This window comes from Lacerta agilis, chromosome 9 (assembly GCF_009819535.1).
Source record: "Lacerta agilis isolate rLacAgi1 chromosome 9, rLacAgi1.pri, whole genome shotgun sequence".
Lineage (NCBI taxonomy): Eukaryota > Metazoa > Chordata > Lepidosauria > Squamata > Lacertidae > Lacerta > Lacerta agilis.
The window spans coordinates 58,547,819-58,566,893 of record NC_046320.1 but is presented as its reverse complement, the minus strand read 5'-3'; the positions used below and the strand labels follow the sequence as shown (position 1 = coordinate 58,566,893).

Here is a 19,075-nt window from a genome sequence, read left to right as displayed (position 1 = left end):
GCAGAGCTAAGTCATATAACTAAGCCCCAAACCTGGGTTTGTGGTTTAGCCCTCCCAGGCAAACCACATGGTGTAAACCACAAATTGTTTGCCCGGCACAGCTAAAGCATGAACCCAGAGTTGGACAACAGGCTAAGCCAAATCACAGCTTCATGCAGCAACAAATACAACCAGGGAAGACCAAAGTTTTCTCTCCAGGAGCCTGCATGTTTTCTTTTTTTGGGGGGGGGCTTATTGTTATGTGCAAACTGGTCCTATGTCAGGGACATTGCGATAAATTAAAATAGTGGCTCCATCATTACATGGTGTGATTGCAGTTCCGCTGCCACCATGAGGAAAGCCCATTGGGACCCACTGGCATGGATGAGGAACTACAAGAGGGCACTCTGCTGTGGACCACCACAAATCTGGAGCCAGCAGAAACCTCCCCCTACCTTTTCTACTCTACTCGTCCGCCATGATAAGACACAGACTTGAGTCATGTTGGCAGTAATGGTGGGATGTCTAATAATAATAATAATAATGGTAATAAATTGGGTCCTGTACCTGCTTGAGAACACTGTAGTGTGAGTTGGTCATCAGGAGAAAGGATGGGTAAATGTAGAATGGGAAGAAGGGGAAAGAAGGGGAGGGCATTAGAGGTGCAAACGAAAGCTGAACTCAAAGAGGTTGCAATTCTTACGCAGTTGCTGTCGGAGCTAAGATAATGAGGAATGTAATAGCTGTAAGTTTTGGTGCTGGGAATGGTGACCGTACAAGAATCCACTTCCATTCTGTTGTATACATTTCAGTACTCCGATATTTTGGAATTCATATTTTCATATTTATGTGTGCATCAGAATCCTATTACACACTATTATACTGTCGAGAAGAATGTGCCTATTGCCACGTGAACTGAAATCAATGAAATTGCGAGTGTGATGTTCACAAACCCCAAAGGAGGCTATTACACTGAAGGAATGAGGAGAAGGGGAATGGGGGTCAAGGAGGTGGGGGGGGAGGGGAGGGAGACAATTACACTTCTTTAATCTGAAAAGCCAGGTTGTTTCAGGTATACCATTTCAGCTTTGTGGATGGTGAACTGAATTCATCAAGTGCACTTCAATGAATTTATTATTAGGAGCACTGCCAGTGAAATATAGCAAGGAAGCATATTATAGTAAATGCCACTTTGGGTATTTCTTGTGCAACTTGACAAATTGTTGCATTAGTTTTCCTTTAACCAAACTAGAGATGGTAGCCAGCAAGTAGCTTGTGAGCTGTAATGGGACCACCGGCCAATTTTAGTTGGTTCTCAATAGCCCAACTAAGATGTGGTCGAACATTGCCTTAGATTTCATGCACAACATGGAGAAAGATATGTGAGAAATGCTTTAATGTTGCATATTTCCCTGGTTTTTGTATATGTCTTCCCATCCAACAACCACACAGATTGGTTACACTCAGATGTAACTACAAACCATGGTCTGTTACAAAAATGCACCAAGGTTATGCTCAGGCTCACTCACTCTCCATTTTCTTGCACACTGAAGGTTCCAGGTAGGAATGGGAAGGACCCTTGCCTGAAATCCTGGAGAGCTGCTGCCAGTTAGTGTATGCAATACTGGGCTAGATGAACCAATAGCCTGGCTCAGTATAAAGTGGCTTTCTATGTTCTTGCTTTGTTCAAAAGTTAAAGGAGAGACTGGGAGCTTTCTTTCACGGATCACAGTGTAGCTTACCATCTCATCTGGGTCATGGGCAAGTGCGGTTGTGCAAACCATGGGTCATGGGCAAGTGCGGTTTGTGCAAACCATAAATCAGAGCTATCTAGTGGGTGGGGGCTGGGGATTCCTTGCTTCTCACTTGTCCTTCAGTCATGGCGATTGCTTTTTGCTTTCCTCCTCACATCAAGCTGTAACACCTCTCTGGCAATGATGCCATCAGATAATTTAATAATCAGGAATGCGATCTAGGCTGCAGCCTGACTGTAAAATTTGGCACACCAGCCATTGGGTGCTTAATATGGACCATGCATAATAAAATGTATAATGAGCTGAGTTCACATTGCACGGCTTATTCCAGGGCTGAGTTAATGACATTACAGTTGCGCTGCAGGCAGATTTTTGGGATCTGTGTCTTATCGCTCATTGACCCATGTGCAAGAAGAATACATGAAAGGCAATGAAGGAGCTTTTAGCAGCATGTGTGAAAATGCTTTGCCGCTTCTGTGTGACCAGAGTTACTTTTGAAGATGTAATTGAAGCAGCTAAGACATCTTAAGAGGCAGCCTGAAAGTAGCTCTTGAACATCAAGGGTGAAATTTAGTTTGTCCCAGTATTACCTGAAAAGGTAAAGGTAAAGGGACCCCTGACCGTGTTGTAACCCCAGTCGCAGACGGCTCTGGGGTTGCAGTGCTCATCTCGCTTTACTGGCTGAGGGAGCCGGAGTACAGCTTCCGGGTCATGTGGCCAGCATGACAAAGCCGCTTCTGGCAAACCAGAGCAGCACATGGAAACGCCGTTTACCTTCCCACCGGAGCAGTATCTATTTATCTACTTGCACTTCATGCTTTTGAACTGCTAGGTTGGCAGGAGCAGGGACCGAGCAACGGGAGCTCACCCCGTCACGGGGATTCAAACTGCTGACCTTTTGATCGGCAAGCCCTAGGCTCTGTGGTTTAACTTAGCAGACGGTAAATAATTTGAGTTGTGGACAATTGAGTGCTAGCTTGTTTTAGCACTTGTCCCATATATTATACAGTGTTTTAGCAAACTTTAAAAAAACAAGCAAACAACAATGTTGGTTCTTAGGCAATACTTAAAAATGTTTGTGTTCTGGAATGCAAATCATTTTTGTATTGTATGCTGGTGCAAGCCCAAGCAGATGCAGTCTGTTGGCTATATCCTAAATATTCTATAGACCCAAATACTATAATTGCTTTGTAATATTAAAAGTGCTAAGAAAGGCATACCACGTTTGATTTTTTTTTTAAGAAATGGGGAGAAACTGGAACCACTGCTCCACCTGGTGGTGCAGAAAAGCACAAGCAAGTCTTTTAAGTTAACCTGAAAACAGTCCATAATAGCTTATGCCGCCAGAAATGTTTTAGTCTTTAAGGTGTCAGAATACATTATGGGTTGGTTTGTTTTTGGCAACACTTGAATGTGATCCGATTATGCTGCTGCTTCACCTGTGGTGGCACTTTCTCACAGCCATCTATCTATCTATCTATCTGAAGGGAAATAGTTCCTCTGTCATTGGCTGGTTGGACACAGAGGAATGGTGGGAGGAACCAGCTGGGGAACCACCAAGGGAAGAAGGCTCAGAACCAGGGGAGTGGTGGTGGGACAACGATGAGTGGTCCGAGGGAGAAGAAGGAGAAGACTGGGAAGAGGAGGTGTCATAAGCTGAAGAGGCAATAGGGCTGAGGGAGCAGGGAGAGTCTGTGTCAGAGAGAAGACCAGAATCAGAACGAGTCAGGCTAGTGAGGAGTCACAAGTATCCCCCACTCCTGCCACAACAAGCTCCCCTCCCCCTCTGACTCCCAGACCCAGGAGAGGTATGAAACGGGAGGAGCAAAGACATGTGGCATGTGGGCTTCGTCTTTGGTTGCTTGGGGGAAAGCCCTGGAGAGGAGGGGACTTAGATGGCTGTGAAGAGGCGGAGACTTTCAGTCTCAGCAGCTGATTTTCATGGAGGAAGACACAGTAGGAATGAGCTGCTCTGCTCATTAGGCCTGACACTCATCCAAGCCTGTGGAGATTGTGCTTTTTTTTGCTAATAAAGAGTTAACTCCATCTTTGAATGGCGTGATTACTGACTGGCTGTAGTGACACTCCGCGTACCAGGCTCTGGGGAGCCCCTTGCATATGTGGGGCTTGGAGTTGTGGATGTGGCAACGTCTCCTGGTGGCGTAAAGCTCTGATTTTGCTAGTTCTGGGCCAATCTGTCCATTTATGTCTTGGCAAGAGGAGGCTTCCTTCGCATCTTCTTTGTTAGCAAAATCTGTGACATGCTCTGGCACCCGGAGGCAGCTACGCTCAGCAGCATGCATGGAGTAATAGTGGATTGATTTGTTTGACAACGTACAAACAAGCGTGCACTTGCCAGCCAGGAAACAAAATCAGAGAACTCATTGCAAAGTGGGCAAGGGGTGTTGCATGCCCTTGAAACGTTTCTCTTGCTTTAATACACATTTGTCCAAATTATGTATTTATTATTTCATTTTTAAACAATAATGTTTTAAAGGTATAGAATTCATCAGTAATATTGAAGCACTGGGATTGGTGTATAGGGGATTTACACTGACTGACAAATGGATTTGAATAATTAGGTTTCTTATACAGGGGAGACTCTGCAGCAGCTCCATACAGCATAATGGAAATTGGTTTCTTGAACTATCACTATTTTCCCATGCGAGTGTACATGTTTGCAGACTCAGGGAAAATAAATAGGGAGAACTTGGGGGGGGGGAAGGGAGGGAATAGAAAACAAACAAACAAAAAAATACATTATGAATGGGTCTCCCCACTTCTGTGATTCACTGCCCAGATAGGAGACTTAGCATTGGTTCTGATCTGGCCTGTAGGAAGGGGAAACTGGGTCAGAAAGGCCTTTTACATGCTCACCCTAAGCTCCCCCCCATCTCCCCTTCCTACCTGTTTTGTTTATGTTACACTGCAAAGCAGCCTGCATCAGTGCTCCCCAGAACTCCTTGAGGGTACCTGATTAGCAACCCCTGCTGTGAAATGACACGTACATGATATCTGTGTCATGTCACTGGTTGGCCATAGCTCAATGGCAGAGTATCTGCTTTGCCTTGCATCTAAAATGACGAGGGTGCGCAGACTGCATTTGTGGCTCGCCAGCACAAGGAGCTTCAGCCAGACTTTGACAACTTCGAAAGGCTGCAGCTCAGTGTTAGAGGAAATGCTTTGCGTGTAGGAGGTCCCAAGCTCAGTCCCCAGCATTTTGGGAAAGAGCCCCGTCTGAAGCCCTGGAAGAGACTCTGCCAGTCAGTGTGTTCAGTACTGAGCTTAGATGGACCAATGACCTGACTTGATATAAGGTAGCTTCTTAGTCCAGCATCCTGTCCTCACATCCTGTCCAACCAGATGCCTGTGGGAAGCCTGGAAGCAGGAGCCAAATGCTAGAGCTTTCCACACTCCTGCTGTTCTCAGCAACTGGAATTCAGAAACATGCAACCTCTGACCAATTTTCGGTGTCTGCGCAGACATGATTTTCGGCACCACGGAAGCGTGTCCCTGTGCACTGCTGCACCAGCACAGCGCACAAGCGAGCACCTCAGTTCGGGGGCAGCTCGTGGGCCAGTCAAATGACCTTTGCGGGCCGCTTCCAGCCCATGGGCCTTAGGTTGCTGACCCCTGTTCTATGCCATTTTGAATTTCATAAACTTCTGCCATGCCTCCTCATACCCTTTCTTCAAACTTAAAGTGCCCCAAATGCTGTAGTTTCTCTTCTTAGGGGACTCACCCCATCGCCAGGATCATTATGGGTGCTCTTTTCTGAACCCTTTCCAGCTCCACAATCTCCTTTTTGAGATGAGGCAACCAGAACTTTACACAACATTCCACATGTGGTTGTACCCTAGATTTGCCATTTTTATACACGCTTTACCCATGTGTATGCTCTGGTAGCAGTACCAGGGGTCCCTGCATTGGCAATGCTTCTGAGGGTGATAGAACTACCCTTCGTAAGCAGAAAATATATTGCCCACTCTAATAATAAATAAAGCACTTTAATTTATTTCCCTATAGCAATTGCATTTGGTTTCTTGTATAGAAACTGAAAAGGGAATGATTTTTTGTGTGAATAACATCTGAAATTGCTAACCAGGTGGAGAAACTATATATTGTTCATTTGTTACGCACCCATTTACATTAATTTAACATTGTATTGTGCTCAGACTGAGCACTAAGAAATCAGCAGCGTATAATCCTTCATTAATCATACTCAGCAATTAAATGCTCTTTTAAAAATACTGTGTTTTGCTCATTATTTGTCTTTCTGTAGATGCTTCCAGTATCATCATCACAATGGCCTGATCAAAATCAGCCTCTTCTCCCCCGCCCCTTAGCTGCAAACACAGACAATTAAGGACACTTCTGAAATGCTGCCTGTCAGAGAAATTAATGAATTAAACAATGCACTTTAGCTGCTTTGTCCCTTTATCCAATAAAAAAACTGGAGGGACTAGGGAATCATATCCATTGCTTAAATAATTCGTGGGCAGTATTGAAACCTGTAAGAACAATGGACGTAATGAGATTAGAGTTGGTGCCGTGGTCCGTTGCCTTCTATCTGCTGCAGTAAAAAAAAAGCCATCTTCACCACTTGAAGAAAAGGGCATCACAGTTCTGTAAAGACAAAGGAATGAAATAAAAAGACGGCTTGTCTCTCGACCCGTAGGAGTCCTTGATCCCAGAAGCGGTTCCCTGCAAACAGCTTCACAGTCTTAAAACTTAAACATCACATTCAGAAGAAGAAGAAGAGTTTGAATTTGATATCCCGCTTTATCACTACCCGAAGGAGTCTCAAAGCGGCTAACAATCTCCTTTCCCTTTCTCCCCCACCACAAACAGTCTGTGAGGTGTGTGATGCTGAGAGACTTCAAAGAAGTGTGACTAGCCCAAGGTCACCCAGCAGCTGCATGTGGAAGAGCGGAGACACAAACCCGGTTCCCCAGATTACGAGTCTACCGCTCTTAACCACTACACCACACTGGCTCTCAGAACAGAACACAAGCCTTCCCACTTAACTTGAACTAACCGTACTCAGGTTGGGTGACTGTGGGGAGGATGGCATGTCCATCCTCTGAGGCTTATGGTAATGAGGGTGCTGTTGAGATTGGCCACCACCCCTCTGGAGTGATGCGGGAAGACTCAGAATGGGAGAGCAGCCAGACATTGGTATTATTGGCCATAAGAGGCTGCCAGGTATAAGATGGAAGGAAAGAGGAGAATGTAGGATAAACAATCGTGAGTAAGGAACCGAAGATTGGAAGGGAACCACCCTAGGATCTTCAGGTGAAAGGCAGTATACAAATTTAATACAAATTTTAAAAATAAACATTCCTTTGGGTATCCCATGTGTTGGCATGGGGATTTAAAGCGCTGTTACTTTCAGGACCCATGACAGGAGGCGACTCAGAAAACCTTTTATTTATTTATTTTAAATATATTGGTTCAATGTTAGCATTGCAATTTCAATTTTATTGCAAGTTCAATTTCAGTTTCATTGTTCTTTATTCTATAACAGGAACGTCCAACTCCCAAGAGACTGGAATCTACTCCCAGTATAAAAAACCGGCAGTGATCTACCCAGTGTCATTGGAGGGAGGAGGAGCGTGCGTGGGGTGGGTGGGTGGATTGCCCAGAGTTGTTGAGCTTTTATTTGTTAACTTTCGGTAAACTCTATTTAATCCCACAATCAATAAGCGTCCCGTGATCTACCAGGATCAGCCGGGGATCTATTGGTAGATCATGATTCCTGTTCTATAAGAAGCAAATTCAAGATAGAAATCAATTTTCATGCCAACTCTCTTTGTAGGTTGTGGTGTGCTGAAATAATTTTTATGGCGATATTAATGAACTGAGACACCACACCATGGTCACCATGCACACACTCTGTGACTCTAACTGTGGTAATTTAAAAAAAAAAGTTGGAGAACTACTGTTAACACAGAATCCTTTGGCCCCATACATAAGTTAACATATGATTGCACAAGAGCTGCTTCTCTCATGGTGTGATTCCATTGCTGCTCAGAAGTAGGTATGTTTGAGACAACCATGTAGGTTGCAAGGGCCAATCATCTGACTTTCCCACCTGATGGCTGCTTTCCACCCTGACTGCTTTCTTTGTTCAAAGGATGTCAACAAAGTAGGAAAGTGTTCACATCCTGTTTTCAGATTGTTTCTTATGCACCAGTTGGTGCATCTGTTTTTAGAGCTCTGGGAGCAAGGGAAACCAATCCTTCTCGCCACTGCATCATCCTCATATTTCTTCCCAGCGGCAAACAGAGCAAGCTTTCTGCTCATTCAGCCAAGTCATTTTTCCAGTTTTCGTGAGAAACACTGAAGGTCTTCCCAGAGAGATTCTTTCGGGATTGCTTGTATGATGATAAAAGCAGAGCCGGTGGCATTATCTGCTGTATTATGCACGTTCCTTTGCTTCCTACTGGAATGGAGAGAGATTTCCGTTCGGCCTTCCATCTGTGTTGGATTGCTAAAAGATAGCTGGGATGTGCAATATAGAGAAGACAAATGGGAGAAAAATTCATTGTCCAAAGCATCTACACGGCAACTGAGGATGAAAAATAAATGGATATTCAGTTCCCTCCCTGAGCCGCTCCTTTTGCTCAATTTTCTTTACCATTTTGGAGACAGCTGAATAACATGGTGGAGGTCAGGGAAGGGGAGAAATACGTAATTTTCTGTTTGGAGTTTGGGAAATGTAATTAGCTCATAATTCTGAAGGTATATCTATTTCGCAATGTCCCCGTGTTGCTTCCTCCAGGGATGGTCAATTTGGTGACCTGTAGAAGTTGCCTGACTTCAGCTTCTGTGGGAGCTTTTTCTGCAGCACATCAGCTCTCTGTAGCAAACATCTGGATTTCATGCATTGACTGCCTCTGGCTTACTTTCTCCAACCCTGAAACATTGCTTTGTTACCTGTTCTTAAGTGATCAAACAACATTATAATGAAATGCTTGTTTGCTTTTGATAACTTTTGAAAGCTTGTTTTCTTTAGTTTAAAGTTCTATAAAAACGGGGGGCCGGGGGGGGGGGAGAGAATCAACTTTGTGTTTTGCTGCCAATGAAGCTGAAACCTCAATAGAATCCACCTCAGGCTTTATTCAAATATCACCAGTGGGTTTTTTGAAAGATTAGCCACCATTTCCTTTCATCTGAAGCTTCAAAATTGCTTTACCCATTCTTGATCTTTGTAAATCCTGACACTGTCTGCTTATTAGAAGGAAGCACATAGATTGGGATTTACAGACATTTAACGCAGGATCAAGGAAACACACATCTGTGTGTAATTCAAAAATGGTCTGCTTTATCCTTGTGACTAGAATTTTGAGGTGAGCTCCCTCAAAAATAATTCAATGGTCACAGCCCAGAATTTGAGATTTCCCCCCCAAAAGCAGCATACAGCCTGTTGTGTGTGACTATACATTCCAAGTAGGGATGCAAGAATTTCCTTTGTGTGCCCCAAAGGGACTCGAACTTTTGCATATGTTTCAAGTAAATGCACATGCAGGATCAGTGCTTTCTATGGCCTCCAAGTGAACTGATGCAAAATCTTTGGGGGTGCTGGAGTACCTGTTCCTTCTTCTGACTGGGCTGGGATATGTCCTAGTTTCTTGCTAAAGGGGGTTGCAATTTTAGATTTGTAAGCTCTCCAGGGCAAAGTCACCAGTTTCTAATGCACTATGGTGATTGACATTATAGTAACGATGGTTAGCTGAAAAAGATGCTTCTCATTGTGGAGACACGCTTGTCCTGACTGAGGGCTGTGCTGTGCAACTGGATGTCCATGTGAGCAGAAACTTCCCTGTCTATTTCAGTGTCGGGAAAATGGCCCTTTGTCAATACAAATATCAGGAAGGAGCAAAGTTTTGACTCCTGCAAGCCTTACCTTTCATTACCTCCCTAGTGCATAGCCTTCAACTATACCTATTTTAACAGGTACGCTGCTTATTTTCTCACTATGTGCAATGCTTGCTGGTGTGCACTGAATTCTCACCTTATACTGCAGCTGACCTGCCAGGTGTGGCTGCCAAGTTGCCTGTCACAAAAGACAATTTTGAATGGGTTGTACTGGGGTTTTGTTTTTGTGTGTGTGTGTGTGTGTGTGTGTGTGTGTGTGTGTGTGTGTTTTGCAAGTGTGATCTGCTTGAATGTTGAAAAAGTTTTGCATTTGTCAGGGAGATGTTACATCACACACAAATTACCTATTTGTAATGTGTGCATGAAAGCATGCTTTCTGGATTTCAAAGCTATGGAACAGTCTATTTCAAAAATGTTCTGTGGGAACAACAATGTCTTCAGCATTGGCCTGTGTATTGTATGGTCTTGCTCTCTCTGGATTGTAGTGCCTCTGGTTACGTTCGCAGCGGGTTGTGTTCGGCACGGGTTGCGAATGCGGCAAACCTGGAAGTGTTTACTTCCGGGTTTCGCCCTGCAGAAGTGCTCTGTGCGGTTTGCACATGCACAGAAGCATTTGCAATATCACCACTCGAGATGCGGACTTTTCGGGGTGCGAATGGCACCCTGGAACGGATCGTGTCTACATCCCAGGGTACCACTGTACCTCAAAATACAAGTGAAGGGATCACATACTGGAACGTTTCCCACACAAAAATCTATCTGGATGTAGAAAAGTAGTGTGTCAGGGAAGAGGCTGCATTAGAGGTTTTTCTTCCCCTGACACTCTAGCATTCTACTGGCAGAGACATTTTGATGCTGTGTTGCATCTGCATTTCCTGTGGTACAGGCAATGCTAAGAGGTGGCATATGATATTTCTGAACACATTGCTTGGCCCTCACTCTAAGAAACTTAGTGGAAAAATTGGGAACACAGTTATCTGAGATCACTTGTGTGCATGTTTGTAACTTACAAGGAGAGAACATGTTTTCCCTCTCCTGGCTCTTCTTTTGTCTGCGTTCCTGATAGATGGTGTTTATCCTCCATAAAATGTGTGCAGCTCTGTCTCAACATATGGACAATTCATTAGAAGAGTAAAAGCTTCTATGTAAAGTGCTTTGCCAGCCTCTTATTTTATGAGTGGAATACAGACCTCTGAGGACCAGCCTTCCCAGTGTTAGGTTCCTGTAGGACGTAACATGACACGGTGCACTCATAAGTCCTGACGAAGGTTGGAGCTGCAGTTTTCTTTCCCCTCGGGGCTGCGATTCCGACTTCTGGTTCTGCATGCATAAAAATAATTATGTCCTTAAAAAAAAAAAGCACACCAGAGGGAATCCACAGTGTCTTGCGTATGCTGAATTAAAACCGGCAGTGTCAGCAGTTAAAATAAAGGAATAAAATCTTCTGTGGTCTTTTTTGTTTTGTTTTGCTGAAAAAGCAGCATTTTGGGGTACTTTTTTCAACCAGGAATGTATCATAAGTGGGAGAGCTGATGCAGTACAGTGGTACCTCTGGTTACGAACTTAATTCATTCCGCCGCGCAATTTCTGTTCTCATCCTGGGGCAAAGTTCTTAACCCAAGGTACTACTTCCCGGTTAGCGGAGTCTGTAACCTGAAGTGTTTGTAACCCGAGGTACCACTGTACTGTATATCATAAGAGCTGGCAAGCCCCTGGTTCAGGTTATCCCTCAGGCAGGACTTCATTTTAGGTGGTCTCATGTGAGCGCATGTCTATGAAGCTCGATATCCCATCTTTATTTCACACATTAAGGCTGACTCCAGGTTGCAGTGGGGGTCTAGCAAAATCCTAGAGTACCTACCAGTAAATGTAACATTGCTTGGGCATTAGAAATTAAAACTGCAGCTTGCACTGGGCTATGTTGAGTATCCCAGGGCAGGCAGCAGTGCTGGTAGGTCCTGCCAGGACCATTGGAGGACCCAGTATTTGCTCCAGGGTCCTGGGTTCCCCATCAGTTTTGATAGGGATAAACACAGGTTAATGTTTTGGCTGTTAAATCCATAACTCTCCCCAAGCTCTTGATCAGCATCCTTCCGTGTGGTGTAGTGGTTAAGAACGGTAGACTCGTTATCTGGGGAACCGGGTTCGCGTCTCCGCTCCTCCACATGCAGCTGCTGGGTGACCTTGGGCTAGTCACACTTCTCTGAAGTCTCTCAGCCCCACTCACCTCACAGAGTGTTTGTTGTGGGGGAGGAAGGGAAAGGATAATGTTAGCGGGATATCAAATCCAAAACTCTTCTTCTTCTTCTGTTTCTCCATCTCTCTTTCCCTTCCCTTCCTCTGATGCAAAGTCTCTGCTGTTATGTTCACACCATAAAGCAGTATGATACCAATTTTTAAACAGTCGTTGCTTCCTCCAAAGAATTATGGGAACTGCAGCTTGCAATGGGTGCTAAGAGTTGTTAGTAGCTCACAGAGATACTTTTCCCTTTGAAGAGGGATTGTTTGTTAAACCACTCTGGGGAACAGGGGTCACCTAATAACTCTCAGCTCCCTTAATTCATCATAGAAACAGAAAGCTGCCTAAAAATGCCTACTGAAACAGGAAAGTGTTTGTCAAGTGGCTGGAGTCCAGCAGGGAGGGAACCTGTCGATTCCCGGTCAGGAGTGTACAGAGTTCAGTCTCAGTTTTATGCTTACTGAAGCACCATCAGAGCTCTACTCTCCCGTAGCCCGGCCTGCCCTTGCCTGAGATCAGTGCTTTTGTAAGGTCCACAGAAATAACCTATGAAGTGCATGGAAGGCTTGAAACAGCTACATGAATGCTGATTATTTGATGCACGCAGCAAACACACATCTCTTTCGAAGCTGAAATGCTGCAGATTGATTTCAGCAAAAGTTACAAGATGAAATTCATGGAATGAAAAAGGCTGTGGAAAAACGATTACGTTACGTTCGAATTAGCAATTGTTTAACCGAGGGGGGGGGTTTACACTCTTGCAGTAGATAAATGAGTCGCGTTTGGGGTGTTGGTTGGTGTCTTGTGCTCATTCAAATCCTTACTTAGCTGGGAAGCTCCCTGGGTGATCCGTGGGATGCCAGGGTCTCTCTGGTTCTAGCTTCCTCTTAGGATCTTTTTAAAATGAGGATATTTAAGATGAGAATTGCAAAGCACTGTGCACAGAGAAAACCACCATAAAAATGACAAATAATGATGGGAAATTGGAATATGAAAAGACCTAACATAAAGTTAATTTCTTCAGTGGGAAATAAACAGACTCTAAAGCTTATGTGTGATTATCGAGGCAATTTCGTTTTTTTAGCTGTGGCGGTTTGGGTTGGATATTATTGTTATGTGTTTTTGGTTGCAGAGTTTGTGGGTGCCTGGCTTTAGCAACTGCTGAAATTTAATCAATGCTTGGAGAAATAAACTGGAAGTCAGACCCCTTAATAGCCAGCCTGATAATGGCCAGAGCCGGGGGGGGGGCAGGGAGATGGGTGATTAACAAAGCAGAGAATCTGTGCCAGCTGGGAAATGGGTGAGCTCAGAATCAGGTAGAAGAGCAAAGGCGAGTAGCAGAGTTTCAGGATTGCAGTTTGCCCGGTGTGCTCTAGGAAGAGGTTTTCAGTCAGTAAGCGGTGATGTAACGGAGAAGCAATCTAGGCAGCTGCCTAGTGCAAAGTTAGGAGTTATGTGACTGGGAGAACAAGGCAAGCTGCAGGGCAACAGGCAGGATGTCGGATGTCTGCTTGAACCCAGGACTCAGCCTATGGGAGAAGTAGGACCCTCTTGGAGTGCAGTGCTCAGGTTGTATAGATGTGTAAACAAACCATATATCATAAAGACACCACAGTCTCTGCTGTGTCTCATTTCCAAAGGAAACATGAACCCTGGGTAAGTGCCTGGAACCCTGAAATCTCTCACTGCTGTGGAGATTGTGTTGGCGTGCAACATAAATTATGTTTTTAAAGCTGGCCTTCACAGCTTTTTTTCCCCAGCCAGTTGAGACAGCCCACCAGCCATGTTCTGTGGCCCATCATCCACTTGACAATGTCTCTAGTTTTGCAATCCTAGAGAGGTATCAAAAACAGGAGGTTTATTGAGCCCTGGTGGCCTCCATACATGACTGGTGGGGTAAGTTTGGCTTGGTAGACAAGATGTTATACAGCTTGTTTCTGGCTTTAGTTCTCAGATTTAGGATTGACTGGGGTTCCTAAGCCATTTTTCTTTGAAGTCCGTTGGGTTTGTTTACATGGGCATTTATTCTGAGGTAATAGTTCTGTCATTTTCTTTGACCTGTGCCTTGTCAACCTGTGGTTTGTTTAGACAATCGAAGAGAGTAAATAGATAGCTTGAGCATGTAAAGGAATAATGTTCATTTAAATGTACGCTGCAAAAGCCCTGTTGTACAAGGGATAAAGCAAGCCTTATCTGAAGGTGGATTTCATATCATGACAAATTGTGGTAGTATGTTTGGAATAAGTAGTTGAAAAGCAGATTTTAATTTTTTAATTTTTTATTTAAAAAAACCCTTGTAAAATAAATTGCTTTATTAGAAAGATTGGGAAGATTTCCTAGTTGCATATTTTGTTTTCTTTTTTAAAACATCAGTTTGATTAATCTGTACTCAGATGTACTTGTTAGAATTTAATGCTGGCTGGGGAGCAGGTCTCAGGGGCGAGATGAAAAATGAACTTACAGTACTTAGGTAGAGATACACACCATTTAACTTTATGGAGCCTAGTTTGCCTGGTTTCCTCAATAACTCCCTTATGGGTTCTCTCTTCTATAGGCCCATTGAAAAAATGCAAATGACTCTAAAACAGTCTTTGCAAACCAGGCACTGCCTACTGAAGTTTTGGACTACAACTCCCATCAGCAACACCCAACACAACTGGGCAAACAGCACAGAGCATCTGGAGGGTAGCATGGTTGGCAAAAGCTGCTCAAGAGAACCAGAAAGCTGGAGTCTCTCCATTGCTTATTTACCGGTAGTTCTCCATGGGTAGCTGCTCATTTTGAGAAACACTAAGTTAACTGTAGACATACTTTTGGGGGGTAATATCTGAATACATTCGTACCTTGGTTCTTGAATTTTATCTGTTCTGGGAGTCCGTTCAACTCCCGGAACAGTTCAAGAACCAAGGCGTGGCTTCCGATTGGCTGCAGGAACTTCCTGCACGCAATCGGAAGCCACACCGGACATTCAACTTCTGAAAATCATTCAAAAACTGGAACACTCACTTCCGGTTTTTGATCGTTTGGGAGCCAAAATGTACGAGTTTCAAGGCGTTGAGCTTCCGAGGTTCCACTGTATCTGAATTTCGCTGTTTTCTCCTGAGTCTGAAAGCAATAGTAACACATGTCTCCTCTTCTCCACTCATACAGATTTTAACATAGGCTGATCCTGGCCAAGGAATTGAGGTCCTGATGGGGGACTCAGGATCGAGGCGTTCAATCATTGTGTCCCGGCTGCCAATATTCAGGAGAAGTATTAGCCGGCGGCACGATTCCCTCCCGTCCTCACCAACTTCTAGCAATACTGTTGGTGTCCACAGCTCTTCTCCCTCCAGCACCAACTCCAGCTCAGGTAGCACCGGCAAGCGCAGGAGCCTCTTCCGCACGCCTTCCATCAGCTTCCACCACCACAAGAAGGGGAGTGAACCCAAAGCTGATTCTCCAGGGCAGAACGTGGGCATTTTGAATGGTGCTCAGTCTGGCCACGGCACTTTGCAGAAACTCGGTTTGGAGGAGCATGTGAAGCACAGAGGGAGGCATTCGGTCGGCTTTGGGAGTTCTCGGAGCAAGAAGATCACCAGGTCTTTGACGGAGGACTTTGAGAAGGGGAGGGAGCCATCAACCAATAAAAACGTCTTCATAAATTGCATAAGGTCTGGGAAGAATGAAGGGGACGACTCTGGCTTTGCAGAGGACCAAAGCAGGGCCTCCATTAAACATTCCTCAAGGAAACTTCTCCCCAAATCCTTCTCGACACACTACAGGTTTTCAAAGCCAGTCCCTCAAAGCCAGTCCATTTCCTGCGTGCAGCCATCTTCTTGCTTGTTGGACATTAAGCCCAGTGTTGAAAGCGAGCCTGTGTCAGCAAAGTCTTCCTCCCCGTGTTCTGCTGACATAATAGAATGTGCAGGCAGCTCTTTGCAGTCGCCGCTGCTCTCTGCTGACCTGACCACGGTCCAGACGCCTTCCGAGTTTCTAGCACTGACAGAAGATTCTGTCTCGGAGGTCGACGGACTGCCCAACTGCGGGAATTTGCACGGGGAAGCCTTTGCCCACAATGTTTCTACCTCTCAAATCTTCCTCAATCCCATTACTGCTGCTGTTGCTGCTTCCGCTGCTCCTCCTCTTCCTCCTCCTGTTCTTTTAAGGAAGATGGATCATGCAGAAAGTGTTCCTCATTGTGCTGTTCTATCGCCCAGAAGTCACAGGGCCAGAAATGGACTGCTCAATGAAACTAGTGCCATATCCGAAACCCTTGATTCTAACCGAAACCATGCAAAAGTATTATTGCAAGAGCTTCCTGCTAAACAGACCAGCCATCCCGAAGAAGCAAACTCAGGAGCTGAAGCACAATTAAAACCCTTTGTCTTAAACCAGGGGGAAGTAACTGAATGTTCCCCCAAAGCACAGGGACTACCTAGAGACCAACAAGAAGTTAAAGCACCGGAACATATTAGAGAAACCATCCCAGTAATTGAGTCGAAGATTATTCCTTTGTCTTCAGAACCGCAGCCTTTTCAAGCCCAGCAAGCATATGAAATAAAAGGTACAAATAATAACTCTTCTGTTGTCTCCTATTTAACTGGGTGGAAGTTTTGAAGTATTATTTTAAAATGGCATTAAGCTAGGGGGCTGTCTTCTAGGCCTTTGGTGTCTGTGGGCTAAAGTTCCTGGAGAAATGTCAAATGATGGAATTATGGTAACCTCTACCTATTATGACCCTGGAGGAGTTGGCATGCTGCACTTTTGAAATGGCACAGAGTAGCGGATCCATATTATAGAAAGGCTGATTTGCAGCCCAGGGCCCAGATGGACAGAATTATTGTGCAATGCTGGGGTTGAGAACCTGTTGCCTTCCAGGTGCTGTTGGACTCCAGCTCTTGCCAGCCCAAGCCAGCATGGTCAATGGTTGGGGAGGCTGATGGGAGTTGTAGACCAGCACCATCTGGAAGGTCGCCGGTTCCCCACCTCTGATCTCATGTGAAAGGGGACACATTCAACTTAGGGGGAGCATGGGAGGGGGTGTAAATTACTATTCCTATGACTTTCACCAGAGTGGACATTTTCTGCACTGCACACTTCTTCCTTCTCTCCTGCCTCTTTTCCTGATTCTCACTGGAGTCCAATTTGTCACCAGTTCCTTTCAAGATACAGGCATATTTTATGAATATTAATATGTAGAATTTAAAGAACATTCACTTGATTTACTAGCATTTTACAAAATTCATTGCGGGGAGGAAAAGGTTTTTGCTATATTTTATTTTCTTACATTTATACATCGCTTAGGGAGGAACAGAGGAAGTTGCCTTATCCACCAGCTGAATGGCAGTAGCTGTTAGAGACGGGTGTTTCATAGCTGTACCTAGGGAAGCTGGGGATTGAACCTGGGATCTTCTGCACAAGAAGTAGATGCTTTACCACTGAGTTATAGCTGTTCCCACTGAATCATGAACTTCCGTCTGATTATCCTCCGTCATGGAACCCAAGGAGGCATACATGGGTGTTTCTAGGGGTCACCCATCCAGGAACTGGCCAGACCCAGACCTGCTTAGCTTCAACAAGATGGCAGCCTCATGTGCCTTCAAACCGTACCCTGGGACCAGTGCAACCCCTCTTGCTTCTTGTTGCCTTCTCAGGAAGTGAATTATATAATTGGCCAATTCACCCAATCCTTCAGCATGTATTGGTGTCCCTCCTGTACATTTCTTGTCTGAATGCAGTGCTGTGGGCCTCAGTCAAGATTCAACCTGCCACAGCTAACTTACTTCAGAGTAACATGGCTTTGAGTTAAAGAAATGTTCAATAGCTTTTGTGTGCTGACTGCATCTCTCCCCTCTCCTCCTCATCCCACAGTGAATCTTGCTAGTAGTTTTAGCCCATACCGAGAAGGAAGATTCATAGAAAAACGCCTGAGATCCTCCTCGGAAGGCACTGCTGGGAGCAGCCGGATGATCTTGAAACCAAAGGATGGAAACCCAGAAGAAATGAACAGCTTGAGAAAGCAGAGAACGGGCTCCTCTTCATCTAAAATGAACAGCATGGTAGGTTTGCAGTACTTTAGCATTTGGGGACATTTTCTTCAGGTGATCATTGCTTCTTTCCCTCTTGTTCTTAGTGACAAATGGGAAGTGGGGAAAGTGACAGCTAACGTGGTATTGAAGTTTACAAAGGAATGACAAGGTCAGGTAGTGCCCAATGAAATTTTCACAAGACGTAAAATACAAGTAGAAATCTGTAACGAGGTTGTGAGGTTGTGAACTCCCTTTGTCTTTGTTTGCTATGCATGTTTTGAGCTACCATCCCTTCAGGTTATAATGCTGCCAGCTCCAAAGTTGATTTTGCCACTGTAACTGGCTCTGCTCCAGCTCTGAGGCCGACTCTGTCTGTGGACCATCTGCCCAATTTCCTGAATAGGAGTGTGAGGCCGGGGAACACACCACATGAGATCAGATTTGTCTTCTTTATTCCTTTAACAGGTACATGTGCCACACAGAAAAGATGCCTGGGGTATTGAACAAGGTGCCACTTTTGTCAAGGCTCAAAGGCCAGTAAGGGACCCATCTAGCCAATAGTGCAACCATGCTTAGTTCAAACAGGCAGAAGTGTTACATGCTCTGAGTTCTTACATATGTGAGGTGGGAAGGCAGCTGACCTTGGAAAGGGGTTGCGCTCCTCTGGAAGGAGCAGGATCAGAACTTGGGGATGCTCCTAGATTCAACACTGTCACCCTTGCTGGCTAGGAGTGTGTTTTTTCAGCTCTGCCTAGTTTGCTAAGAGACAACTCTGTCAGGCAGAGACAACTCAGCCAAGAGTTTCCTGCTTGGCAGCGGGTTGGACTGGATGGCCCTTGTGGTCTCTTCCAACTCTATGATTCTAAGACACTCAGTTTTCTGGTAACTTCCAGATTGCATTACTGCACTGCGCTCTACGCTTTACCTTGAAGCCAACACAGAAACATCAATGGGTTCAAAATGCAGCAGTCAGATTACTATCTGGGGTTCCTTCTAGATCTCCCAGCTGTTCATTTCCAGGCCCAATTCAAGGCACTAAACGACTCAGACCCCAAATACCTGAAAGACTGCCACTTTCCCTACAGACCCTCTTGGGTGCTAAGATTGGCAGAGGGGACCCTGTTGGTAGATCCTCTGCACTCAGAGACTTGGGGGGGGGGGGGGCTGAGGAGAGGGCCTTCTTTGTGGCAGCCCCTAAGTTGTGGCACTCC

At 45.0% G+C, this 19,075-nt stretch overlaps 1 protein-coding gene across 2 annotated transcripts in view; it reads left to right on the top strand.

Moving 5' to 3' along the window:
* CCSER1 (coiled-coil serine rich protein 1) overlaps positions 1–19,075 on the top strand; it is a 690,560-nt gene that overhangs the window by 112,166 nt on the left and 559,319 nt on the right. For both annotated transcript variants that reach the window (XM_033160591.1, XM_033160592.1), the window contains exons 2-3: positions 15,004–16,399; positions 17,707–17,894. In XM_033160591.1, coding sequence (XP_033016482.1) covers positions 15,046–16,399; positions 17,707–17,894 — 1,542 coding nt within the window. In that variant the 5' untranslated portion in view covers positions 15,004–15,045. The remainder of the gene's footprint in view (positions 1–15,003; positions 16,400–17,706; positions 17,895–19,075) is intronic.